The 12,361-nt window shown below is 38.7% G+C and overlaps 1 protein-coding gene across 7 annotated transcripts in view; it reads left to right on the top strand.

The window, feature by feature from the left end:
* Positions 1-12,361, top strand: part of utrn (utrophin) — a 305,780-nt gene that overhangs the window by 189,813 nt on the left and 103,606 nt on the right. For all 7 annotated transcript variants that reach the window (XM_089124741.1, XM_089124740.1, XM_089124743.1 and 4 more), the window contains 2 exons: positions 6,889-7,061; positions 9,527-9,683. In XM_089124741.1, coding sequence (XP_088980867.1) covers positions 6,889-7,061; positions 9,527-9,683 — 330 coding nt within the window. The remainder of the gene's footprint in view (positions 1-6,888; positions 7,062-9,526; positions 9,684-12,361) is intronic.

Here is a 12,361-nt window from a genome sequence, read left to right as displayed (position 1 = left end):
ATTGTAAATGTTTTAAAGGGGGCAAAAAGTCATAAACAAATATCTGAAAATTCGTTGAGATGTATATAGCGCAGCATTGGTGTGGTCAAACTAAAACGTTGGTGTTCAACTTTGCGTTTTAAAAATACAACAACCGTTCATTTTTCGTTTTGCAACGACCGTTTGGACACAATACGAGTTCTTTATTAAATTCATTTAAATCAAAGAAACAATAATCACAGGAATAGCCTCTCTAAACCTCAAAGAAATGCCATCAAGACATCGAAGCAGAAATAAGGGAGAAACACCAGGAACTCTGTGTCTTTCCCTGCCATTAATGCTTGATAACACACCTCGTCTCCGTCCATTAATAAAAATAATAATGTCGAGTGCGGTGTATGGCTGTGAAATAGGTTATAAACCTACCAAAGTCCATTGCCATGATTTTTGGAATGACTTATCGCGAGAGGAAAAAAAGACGTTTTAGTTTTAGAAACACCGTCATTTCGCGCTAGTTTTTTATCAACATCTGGAAAATATCGCAAAAGTTTTGCGCAAATCTGTAATGGAAACGCGCCTACAGACGCTCATGTTGTTGTGATGCGTCACAAAACGCTGTCTTTCCCGCCTTCACCTTCTAGTCGAACATTGTTCTCTTTCATTTTCGACACTGTGCTCCCTCTCTTTCATGGTGGGGCCCTACAGGAAGTGTGTGTGTGTGTGTGTTAGTTTGGGGTGGAGGGAAAGAGGAGGGGAACAGGGGATGCTGAATAAAATAATAAACAGCTGCCACTGGAGAGAGAGAGAGAGAGAGAGAGAGAGAGAGAGAGAGAGGGAAGGTCGACTCTGGGAGCCAGCAGTCGGAGAAGAACAGGAGGAGAGTTCAGCCACCGACTGAAGAAAGCTGGACCGCCGGAAAGTTTCCGGGAAAAGTTTGGGGAACTTCTGGAAATGTGTCTGTGGAGATCTGATCCTCACATCTCAGGACTTTCTTGAAGAGCTTGAAGATGAAGACAGCTCCTCATGTCTAGATATGGAGATGTTCTCCTCTTCTCAACTCTCCGACTCTGTGTTCTCCTCCCAGCGCGACCCACACAGAGGCTCTTTGACACGGGTAATTGATTACGAACGTTTGCCCGAGGGTCACAGGAACTTAGAGGAGGAACAAGACTCTTGCTGTGTGCGTCTGTACCAGAGCGCGTGTGAGATCTAAGATCACTGAACCAACAGTTGGATATTGGGTTGAGCATGCGGACCTCGCTCGAGACGCCGGATCTTCAGCACAGGCACGCTGGAGATGTGGAAGCCGTGATGATGTTATCCACCCGAGGAGGCCTGATTTCTCTGTGATGTAGAGCGGTGGAGGTGGACGGAGATCATGATGATCGGTCTGAACCTCAGCTTGCAGGAGTTGCTGGAGAAGTTTGAGGAGGTACTTTCAGGGTTGCTTTGAGTTGAACAGGGACGTGCGTCTGGATCCCTCATCCAGTGGTGGAGGAAGTACTGAATCTCAGGACTTAAGTAAAAGTACAAATAACCAGATAAATATTTACTTTAGTAAAAGTAGAAGTAACACAATGACAACCATACGCAAGTAAAAAGTAAAAAGTACCTGATTTTAAATGTACTTTAAGTATTAAAAGTAAAAGTACTTGCATAACAATTGATTCTCTTAATGACTATTTTCTAATGATTAATAAAACGTTTAATTCAACCTAATACTCCTATAATGATGTTCAATTATGATGGAAAAAAATTGTTGTCACCATTTCTGAAACAAGCTTGCAGTTAGGCAATATAGCTACACATCATGCTTTTCCTTACTATATATTCATAACTATGTTTGGCAGTAAACGCGATTAATTTATGGTGTAATTCTGAACCTCTTGGCTTGCCATAATCCTAACCAAACGTATATTACACACGGTGTGTTTCCTATGCACGTAAAAACTAATTTTCGCGTATAAATTGCACGATAAACACACTGCGTGCGAGACGCATTTAGTTGATGTATCTATGGCAACCAAACGTCACTGGTGAGACAAACGTGCAACGAACGGACGGTCAGATTACGTTTTGGCAGGGGAAAAACTGATCAGAAAATGTAATGAAAATGTAACAGAAGTTGTAGAAATGTAGTGGAGTAGATCAAGTATAATAATTGCTGCAAAATGTAACGAAGTAAAAGTAAAAAGTATGCACTATTTATTCTACTTAAAGGGTTAGTTCACCCAAAAATGAAAATTCTGTCAGTATTTACTCACCCTCATGTTGTTCCAACCCCGTAAGACCTTCGTTCATCTTCGCAACACAAATTAAGATATTTAAGATATTAAGATCGCTCCTGCATACTAGTCCATAGGCTTCTTGAGGGACTGGCTCTTGCTGTCCCCGAAAAGTCATTAAAGACATCGTTAAAATAGTCCAAGTGACTACAGGGGCTCAATCTTAAGTTTATCAAACGACGAGAACACTTTTGTGCGCAAAAAAACAACGAAAATAACGACTTTATTTCAACTATTCGTTTCTGCGCGAGTCAGGTTACTAGTTTAATAGCGTAAGCTTCTGTTATTGTACGTCACATGCATCACACACACATGACCAGCGTCGGCCAATAGTGAGCCTACGTGTGACGTAGCTCTACGCAATCACACTACGTTAACTGACTACAGGCTCATGGAGAAGGAAGTGAATAGTTGAAATAAAGTCGTTATTTTTGTTGTTTTTTTGCGCACAAAAAGTGTTCTCGTCGTTTGATAAAGTTAAGATTGAGCCACTGTAGTCACTTGGACTATTTTAACGATGTCTTTAATGACTTTTGGAGGACAGCATGAGCCAGTCCCTCAAGAAGCCTATGGACTAGTATGCAGGAGCGATCTTAATATCTTAAATATCTTAATTTGTGTCCCGAAGATGAACGAAGGTCTTACGGGGTTGGAACAACATGAGGGTGAGTAAATCTTACATTCCACCACTGCCCTGCTGGAGATTATATCAGGGACTGGGACGATCGTTAGGAATGAACCAATTACATCAAAATTCTGCTTACATGTTATTTTAAGTGGTTTCAATGTAATTACTGTAGTACAGAGTAATATTAATTATCATCACATACTTTACTGGGTTATTATCATTAAATGGATTTATAACTAAACCATTACAAAATTTGGTAACTTTGTTACATGTAGTTGTTAGTACTAACTAACCAACAAATCCTAATACTAACCCTATAGTAAGTACATGTTGTTAATTATTATTACTCAGTACTTTAACACTGTAACAATGACTTCTTAAAATAGTGTAACCAAAAGATGAATTACTTAAAATAAAAACCATAACAAAATGGGGAACACATTTTTTTTGTGTCCTTGTTACATGTTATTACTATATTAATGACTATAACTATAAACTGTTGTGCTCCTAACCACAAACCCTAACTCTGTAGTAAGTACATGTTGTTAATTATTATTACTCTGTACTTAAATGTAAAATTACAGTGGAACGCCTTAAAATAAAAAAGTGTAACTAAAATGTTCTTAACATGAATGTGTTGCAGTTAGCAGACATGGCGACATTTATCATTGTTGTTTAGTTTGAGTTGAAGTACTACAATTAACTTTATAATAACTACTGTATATAGAAATATTTAAAAGCCTAATAAAATGACAAAAACTGTATAAAAAACAGAAAATATAAATAAAATCAAATTCAAAATGGTAACACAATCTATAAATGGTATCTAACATGCATTTGTGGTTTTGTTATTTCTATAGTGGTTTACACTGTAAAATAAAGTGTTTCTTAAAATCGAGTTGTTGGCGATATGGCAATAATAATGCTAATTATTATATATGACTAATAAATCCAGAGATTGTCTAAATTGAGTCAGAATTATAGTCAGAATTATAGTTAAAAAAAAAAAAAACCTTTAGAAATGGCAATTTCTGTCAACTGTGCCTATGGTGAGTTTGATCATCGAGTGGACCGTCTGTCACTCGGACAGAAGTGTGTGTGTGCTCTCTGTGTAATAACTGCTTCTGGGAAAGAGTCCGCTTTCAAAACACACTCAGTCTGAAGAGCATCTCCCATCTGTGGAAGTGTGTGTGTGATGCTGAACAGTGTTTCTCACTATACGTGTTTGTGTGTGTTAGTCGATGAGGACTCTTCCTTCAACCAACCGGGAAAGGTCAACTCTCTCTCTCTCTCTCTCTCTCTCTCTCTCTCTCTCTCTCTCTCTCTCTCTCTCTCTCTCTCTCTCTCTCTCTCAGTTTTGTGTGTAAGTCTGGTTAAATGAATGAGCTCTAGGGAGTCTTTATGATCGAGAAGCAATTATTTAACTTTATTAACGAGAACAGCTTTTTTATTGCCGCGTTTAATAGGTCAGACTGCCAGATGAGGGAGTTTTAGTGTGTGCGGGGCTCGTGGTTGAATTGATCACAGTTAAATATTTCATTAAGAACTGTACCAGATGAACAGCAGAAAGGAGAGTTCGCAGTGAGACACACACAGTGTGTGTGTGTGTGTGTGTGTGTGTTTGGGCTGGCGTATAATCTCCTAACACGTGTTACTCATAGTCTAAGATTAGACAGCATAACCTGTTTACAGTCTGTCCACTGACCACTTGATGCATACTGCAGTTAGAAATGAAAATAATCTTCTAAAACTGCTAACTCGGATCTGATTGGCTGACGGTGTGTATTCTGAGGGACGGGAGCCGATTTGCCATTTACCAGACAGCATCTGTTGCATCAGTCGGTGCATTTTACAAAGTTTGTGAGACTTGTGGCATCAAATCTTTGAAAGATTTCAAGTTTTTTTTTATTGTTTTTGTTTTGTTTAGTTTTATTAAGTTTTTGAGCTTTGTGGCATTAGATCTTTGAAATAGTTTTGTTTAGTCATGTTTAGTGTTTTGCTTAGTGTTTTGTTTAGTCGTGTTTTGTTTAGTTTATTTTTGTTAAGTTTGTGAGGTCTGTGGCAGTAAATCTTTGAAATATTTCAAGTTTGTTTTGGAGTTTTGTTTTGTTTAGTGTTTTGTTTAGTTTTGTTAAGTTTTTGAAGTTCATGGCATTAAATCTTAAAAAAATATTCCAAGTTTGTTTTGGAGTTCTGTTTTTCAATGTTTTGTTTAGTGTTTTGTTTAGTCGTCTTTAGTGTTTTGTTTAGTCGTGTTTAGTGTTTTGTTTAGTTTTGTTAACTTTTTGAGGTTCGTGGCATTAAATCTTTGAAATATTTCAAGTTTGTTTTGGAGTTTTGTTTTGTTTAGTGTTTTTTAGTCGGGTTTAGTGTTTTGTCTAGTCGTGTATAATTTTTTGTTTTGTTAAGTCGTGTTTAGTGTTTTGTCTAGTCGTGTTTAATGTTTTGTTTAGTTTTGTTAAGCTTTTGGGGTTAGTGGCATTAAATCTTTGAAATATTTCAAGTTTGTTTGTTTTGGAGTTTTGTTTAGTGTTTTGTCTAGTCGTGTTTAGTGTTTTGTTTAGTTTTGTTAATTTTTTGGGGTTCGTGATATTAAATCTTTGAAATATTTCAAGTTTGTTTTGGAGTTTTGTTTTGTTTAGTGTTTTGTTTAGTCATGTTAAGTGCTTTGTTTTGTTTTCCAAAGTTTGTGAGGTTTGTGGCATCAAATCTTTGAAATATTTCAAGTTTGTTTTGGAGTTTTGTTTGGTTTAGTGTTTTGTTTAGTCGTGTTTTGTGTTTTGTTTAGTCATGTTTAGTATTTTGTTTAGTTTTGTTAAGTTTTTGGGGTTCGTGGCATTAAATCTTTGAAATATTTCAAGTTTGTTTTGGAGTTTTGTTTTGTTTAGTCATGTTTAGTGTGTTTAGTGTTTTGTTTAGTCATGTTTAGTGTTTTGTTTAGTTTTGTTAAGTTTTTGAAGTTCGTGGCATTAAATCTCTGAAATATTTCAAGTTTGTTTTGCAGTTTTGTTTTGTTTAGTGTTTTGTTTAGTCGAGTTTCTTGTTTTGTTTTCCAAAGTTTGTGAGGTTTGTGGCATCAAATCTGTGAAATATTTCAAGTTTGTTTTGGAGTTTTGTTTGGTTTAGTGATTTGTTTATTTATTTATATTAATTAATTAATGAATTCAGAACACACTACATGAACCTCTCTGTGTTGTCTCAGCAGCTGGATACAGTCACTGCTGTTGTGTGTATTCATTGGTATTCTTGTGTGTTTTCTTTAAAGGAGTGACAGAGTGAGGAGTTTGTTAAATTGCAGAGAGCACTTTGCAAATGAACTGGAAAAGACCCAACCTCCTTTTACTGTCCTCTGCTCAACATGCCTCATGCAGTATTCCCAAAATCCAAAAAATATGGCCATTAAAAAATAAATACTGTATCCTGTCAGAAATAACTGCAAAGGAACCGCACTGGTATCTAATAAATCTATGGATGTTGATGTATCATAGATAGCCAGAGTGACGTTAGCTGCTGTTTAGCGGTTTGATTGACAGGACATGCTGCTGTGTTTGAATAGGCTAGTGAACTTTGAAGGTATTTTTACATTACTATTTGGTATTAAATATGATGCAGGCTGTGATAAAGTGTGTGTTATCGTCATAGGTAGGTGGTACGTGTTGTGCTGTGTTATGAAAAGAATGAAAACTGAACTGAATGAAATAAACAAAACAAAAAAGACATTTAAGAATATATTTTGATAAAATCTATCTACCATAACACTGAAACAAGTGACTCTTTCACGAGTAATGTGATTTATCTTCAGTTTGATACGAGCGTGTGTGTGTGTGTTCAGTATCAGACTGACAGCTTTAATTGTGTATTTTTTTCTCGGAGGAGGATGTGTGGAAGCATCTCTTCCTTTGTTGATTTATTTACCTTTACCGTTAACGAATCCACATAATGACGGTGATAACGGTGCAATTAAAGCAATCTCTGTCTCCCTCTGTGTGTGTGTAGGACATCCAGGCGGAGATCGAGGCTCATAATGATGTTTTCAGGAGTGTGGAGGGGAATAAGATGAAGATGGTGAAGGCTCTGGGGAGCTCAGAGGAGGCAGTATTTCTCCAGCAGAGACTGGATGACATGAACCAGCGCTGGAACGACCTGAAGGCCAAATCTGCCAATATACGGTCAGTCACACACACACACACCTGCAGTTCTAGTGCACACGCTAATGTTAAGGTCATCACACGAGTCACTGGTGGAGCCGCGTTTCTGTTATCTTGTCAAATTGAGCAGCTGTGTTTGTGTGTGTCACAAGCGTAGTTGTATATGTGTGTGTGCCATTTTAAAGGGTAAGATGGACTAACAGGAGAGTGTGTATGTGTGTGTGAGAGGACAACAATGTAATTGTGTGCTCTAATGTCTGCTGTTTTATTAAATCTAATTAGGCACTAATTAGTGAACATGCATAATCACAAGTCTTGCTGATGCGTTCATTAACACACACCAAGGCTTGACACTTACTTTTTTCCCAAGGTGCAAAATGGAAAAATGATGAGCACATTACAAACTTTTAGGGATGTGGTGTAAATGTATCAACATATATATATTCTTTTCCTTAATAAAGGACATTTTAATCAAAATTCAGGACTTTTAACTCTTTCCCCCACTCTTTCCCCAATTTACAATATATTTAAGCACTGATTTTATCTCTTGTTTCTGCTCTTTTTTTATCTGTTTTTTGATCCGGAGATTCTGTACTATTTTAGAAGATGAATAATAGCGCCCCCTACCGTATAACAGTGAAACAGGCGGTGCCGTGTTGTCTTACAGCCGTCTGCATCAACTGGGCCAACCTGATCAAATTCACATCCCTGAAGCGTTCTAGTAATCCTGAAGACCTTGTTTCTGTTTTTCCATCCCCAAATTTAAGACCTCTTAAAATGATAATTAAGATGTTTGTTAAACCATTTAAGTGATGATCTTAAATTGGATTAAGCTTTTTCCAAGGACCTTCTGGACACTATATAATACACCAAAAGTTTTGGGACACCTGACCTACAAAGACTGCAATGATGTCACATTATAAATACCAGTGGTGGAAAGAGTACTGACAAATTGTACTTAAGTAAAAGTATTGCTACTTAAGTAAAAATTTACTTGAGTAGAAGTACTGAAATATAATATGACTCAAGTAAGAGTACATAAGTAGTTTGCTTAAACTACTCAAGTAATTGCGTTACAAATTACTTTAGTATTTTTCTATTTTTACCCAAAATGGTGAGATGATGGCAAAATGGAGCGCTAAACACTCTCATGTCATCTGTTTCATTCATACTGAAGGCCCAGTAACTGATGCATAGAAGTATTAAACTTACACATTTCAGGAAATGCCTTATATGGATATAATAACTTGCAAATAGTGATGTTTTGACTGATGAAACATGAAGACAAACACATAATAGCTATAATATATCTGGGTTTATCAAACTTTCAGGTATTTTCAAAAGAATAATGTATGACTTTAAAGGGATAGTTCACCCCAAAATTAAAATTAGCCCACGATTTACTCTGCCTCAAGTCATCTTAGAAGATATGACTTTCTGCTTTCAGTCGAATACAATCATAGTTGTATTAAAAAGTATATTTTCAAGAAAGTAGAAAAAATTAAAAAAATCTACTCAAGTACTGTAACGAAGTATTTGTAATTAGTTACTTTCCACCACTGATAAATACATAGACATTAATATGGAGTTGGTCCCCCTTCACAACTTCCACTCTTCTGGTAAGGTTTTCCACGAGTTTTTCTGTGGGTATTTTTCACTGGTGTTGGACCAGAAGCCCCGGCTCACACTCTCCATCCACTTTATCCCAAAGGTGTAGATGGGGGGTTGAGGTCAGGACTATGTGTTCCTCCACACCAAACTCATCCAACCATGTCTTCATGGCCTTGTTTTGTACAGTCATGCTGGAATAGAAAAGGCCTTCCCCAAACTGTTCCCACAAAGTTGGAAGCACATCCTCATCCTAAATGTATTGGTTTGCTGAAGCATTACGACTTCCCCTCGCTGGACGTAAGGGGTCAAGCCCGACCCCTGAGAAACAACCCCGCACCAGCATCCCCCCTCCACCAAACTACAGTATTGTCAGGCCAAACCCAGACTCCTCCATCAGACTGGCGAACACAGAAGTGTCATGTGTCAGGACACAGGGCATGTTTCCACTGCTCCCTTGGTAGTGTGATTTACGCCACTTTATCCAACGCTTGGCATTATAGTTGGCGATGTGAGGCTCGGCGATGGAAACGCATTGGGTGAATCTCCCGCCGCAGTTTCTGAGCAGATATTCCTGCCAGTGGAAGATTCCCTCTTCAGCTATGAGATCGGCAGAGATTTGGTGACTTTAAAGCATGTGCCTGGGCACTTGGTGACCTTTTGTGTCTTTTATATGGTCTTCTGCTTAGAGTTGCTGCTGTACATTTTATAGTTCACTCACATCTATTTTTAGTCACAAATGCGAGAGAAACGCTCTGCATTCCACCTGTTGCACTCATTTTGTACAGAGAAAGTCTGTTGGAAAGTTCTCCTGTAACTGTGTTCGTTGGAAAATCCTGAGTTGATTGTGTGATTTAAATGTTGAAACGTGTGCGCAGGGCTCATTTGGAGGCCAGTGCTGAGCGCTGGAACAGGCTTCTGTCAGTACTGGAGGAACTGGGGCGCTGGATCAGTGTGAAGGATGAGGAGCTGAACAAACAGATGCCCATCGGAGGAGACGTGCCCACACTCCTGCAGCAGCAGATCCACTGCACGGTGAGACACACACACACACACACACACACGCTCAGCGTCTCAGATCCACGACTCCTTTCTCATCCTGACTCACTGCTGTCTTGTGTATTTTGTCTTGGTTTCATCTCATCTTGTCTCCTCTCTCGCTTTTTAACTCAACTCTTCTCCCGTCATCTCATTTTTTAACTTTCGCTCCCATATATCTCTCTTCTTACTGTCTCTTCTCTTCTCTCATTTCCTCTCGTCTGATTTCTCTTTTCTCAACTTGTCTCAAATTTTGTCTTTTTTCTCTTGTCTCATTTTCATCTCCTCTTATCTCTGTATCATCCTGTCAATTCAATTCAATTCAGAAAGCTTTATTGGCATGACAAAAAATACATTTTGTATTGCCAAAGCGTCAAAACAACATAGAAAATGATTTGGAACATTTAGTACACAAAATATTAAAACTGATATCATAAAACAATAATAATAATAAAATGAACAGATTAATAAATAAAATAAAATGGATTTAGAAATCATATATATATATATATATATATATATGTATATATATACATAAAAAGAAAAATATTGAACATTATATATACATGTGTGTAGGTCTTAGGCTGTGAGTGAGTGTGTGTTTAGTGTATGTTTGCTGGTTTCTGGTCGTCCCTCAGGATGTGGCAGGATGCTACAAATTTTGCAGCTATATTTGAGCATTTGGCTTATTCGCCAAGAATGAAACAAAGTTTTTGGGTCGGATTACAGGTGTTAAATTGGGGAAATATATTATTAATTTTGGGGTAATAGTGGTCTCTAATGTGTTCATATTTTGGGCATTCTGTGAGGAAGTGCAGCTCGGTCTCCGTCACTCCCAGGGTGCAGTGCGGGCAGAGTCTGTCCTCACAGGAGAGCCAGGTCTGTCTGCGCCGGCCCGTCTCGATGGCCAGGCTGTGCTCGCTGAGTCTGTACATCGTCAGGGTTTTCCTGAGTCTCACATCACTCACTGTGCTCAGGTAGTTCGCAACGGTGTACTCTCGATTTAGTGCCGAATAACATTACAGTTTGTGTTGGTTTTTAATGGTGTTTGTCCAATGGGTGATGTACTTGTCTTGTTCTGTGTTGATAATTTGTGCGGGCCGAATGTGTGTGAGTGTGTGTGTGTGCTGAGGCGAGCTGATCTCTGCAGGAGAGAGCCCAGTCAGTCTCAGCACCAGCTGGCACAGGGGACTCCTCGCTACGCTCAGCTCTTGGTGTTTTAGGGCTTGGCAATGGTATGTGTTGGGGTCGCTTGTTTTTAGGTGTTTCCAGAATTTGATGGCTCTTTTTTGGATGTTTAGAAGGAGAGGGTATTGGCCTAATTCTGCCCTGCATCCGTTGTTTGGTGTCTTTCTTTGGACTTTGAGTATTCGTTTACAAAAATCTAAATGTAGAGTTTCAATTGGATGTTTTTCCCAGTTTAAGAGATCAAATTTGATAGAAGGACCCCACACTTCACTGCCATATAAAACAATTGGTTCAATTATGGATTTGAAAAGTTTGAGCCAAATTTGGATTGGGATGTCAATTTTGATTGATCTTTTTATGGCATAGAAAGCCCTTTGAGCTTTCTCTTTGAGTTCATTCACAGCCAAAGTAAAGTTGCCAGTTGGAGTTATTTTCAGGCCGAGGTAAGTGTATGTTTTTGTGCTCTCGATGGTTCTGTGTGATAGTGTGAATGTGTGTGTTGGTCCCTGAGATCTGGAGCGTTTCTGGAACATCATGACTCTAGTTTTCTGGAGGTTGACGGTCAGGGCCCAGGACTGACAGTAATCCTCCAGCAGATCCAGGCTGTCCTGAAGCCCCTCTTTAGTGGGCGACAGGAGGACCAGGTCATCTGCGTAGAGAAGACACTTGATCTCTGTGTCGTGTAGAGTGAGACCTTGAAAGGGGGCATGTTCTAATATATTGGCCAATTGGTTGATGTAAATGTTGAAGAGGGTGGGGCTTAAACTGCAGCCCTGTCTCACTCCGCGCCCCTGGGGGAAGAATTCGGTTCTTTGGTTTCCAATTTTAACAGCGCATTGGCTGGCTGTGTACATAGATTTGATCAAATCATAAAATTTCCCCCCTATTCCACTGTCGATGAGTTTGAGGTATAATCCTTTGTGCCAGATTGAATCAAAGGCTTTCTTGAAATCAATGAAACAAGCAAAAATTTGTCCTTTGTTTTGATGTACATATTTGTCAATTAGTGTTTGTAATGTAAAAATGTGATCGGATGTGCGACATTTTGGAAGAAAGCCGATTTGGCATTTACTCAAGGCATTGTGCTTCATAAGGAAGTCTAAAAGTCTGGTGTTTAAGACGCTGCAGAGAACCTTCCCCAGGTTACTGTTCACACAGATGCCTCGGTAGTTGTTGGGGTCTGATTTGTCTCCGTTCTTGTGGATGGGGCTGATGAGGCCCTTGTTCCAGATCTCAGGGAAGAACCCTACACACAGAACATCATTGAACAGTTTCAGCATGGCCAGTTTGAAGCTTTGGTCCGTGTGTTTCAGCATCTCGTTCAGGATGCTGTCGACACCACAGGCTTTCTTGGGCTCAAGGGCTCCTAATTTATCTTCCAATTCCTTCATTGTTATGGGGAAATCTAAAGGGTTTTGATTTTCTTTAATTGATCTTTCCAAATTGTCTAGTTTATTAGTTATTTCATTTTGTTTATAGTTTTGAGT

Source organism: Pimephales promelas, chromosome 20 (genome assembly GCF_988280905.1).
Source record: "Pimephales promelas chromosome 20, fPimPro1.hap1.1, whole genome shotgun sequence".
NCBI classification, from domain to species: Eukaryota; Metazoa; Chordata; class Actinopteri; order Cypriniformes; family Leuciscidae; genus Pimephales; species Pimephales promelas.
Note: the sequence above shows the minus strand (reverse complement) of the source record. Positions and strands in the feature narration are given on the sequence as shown.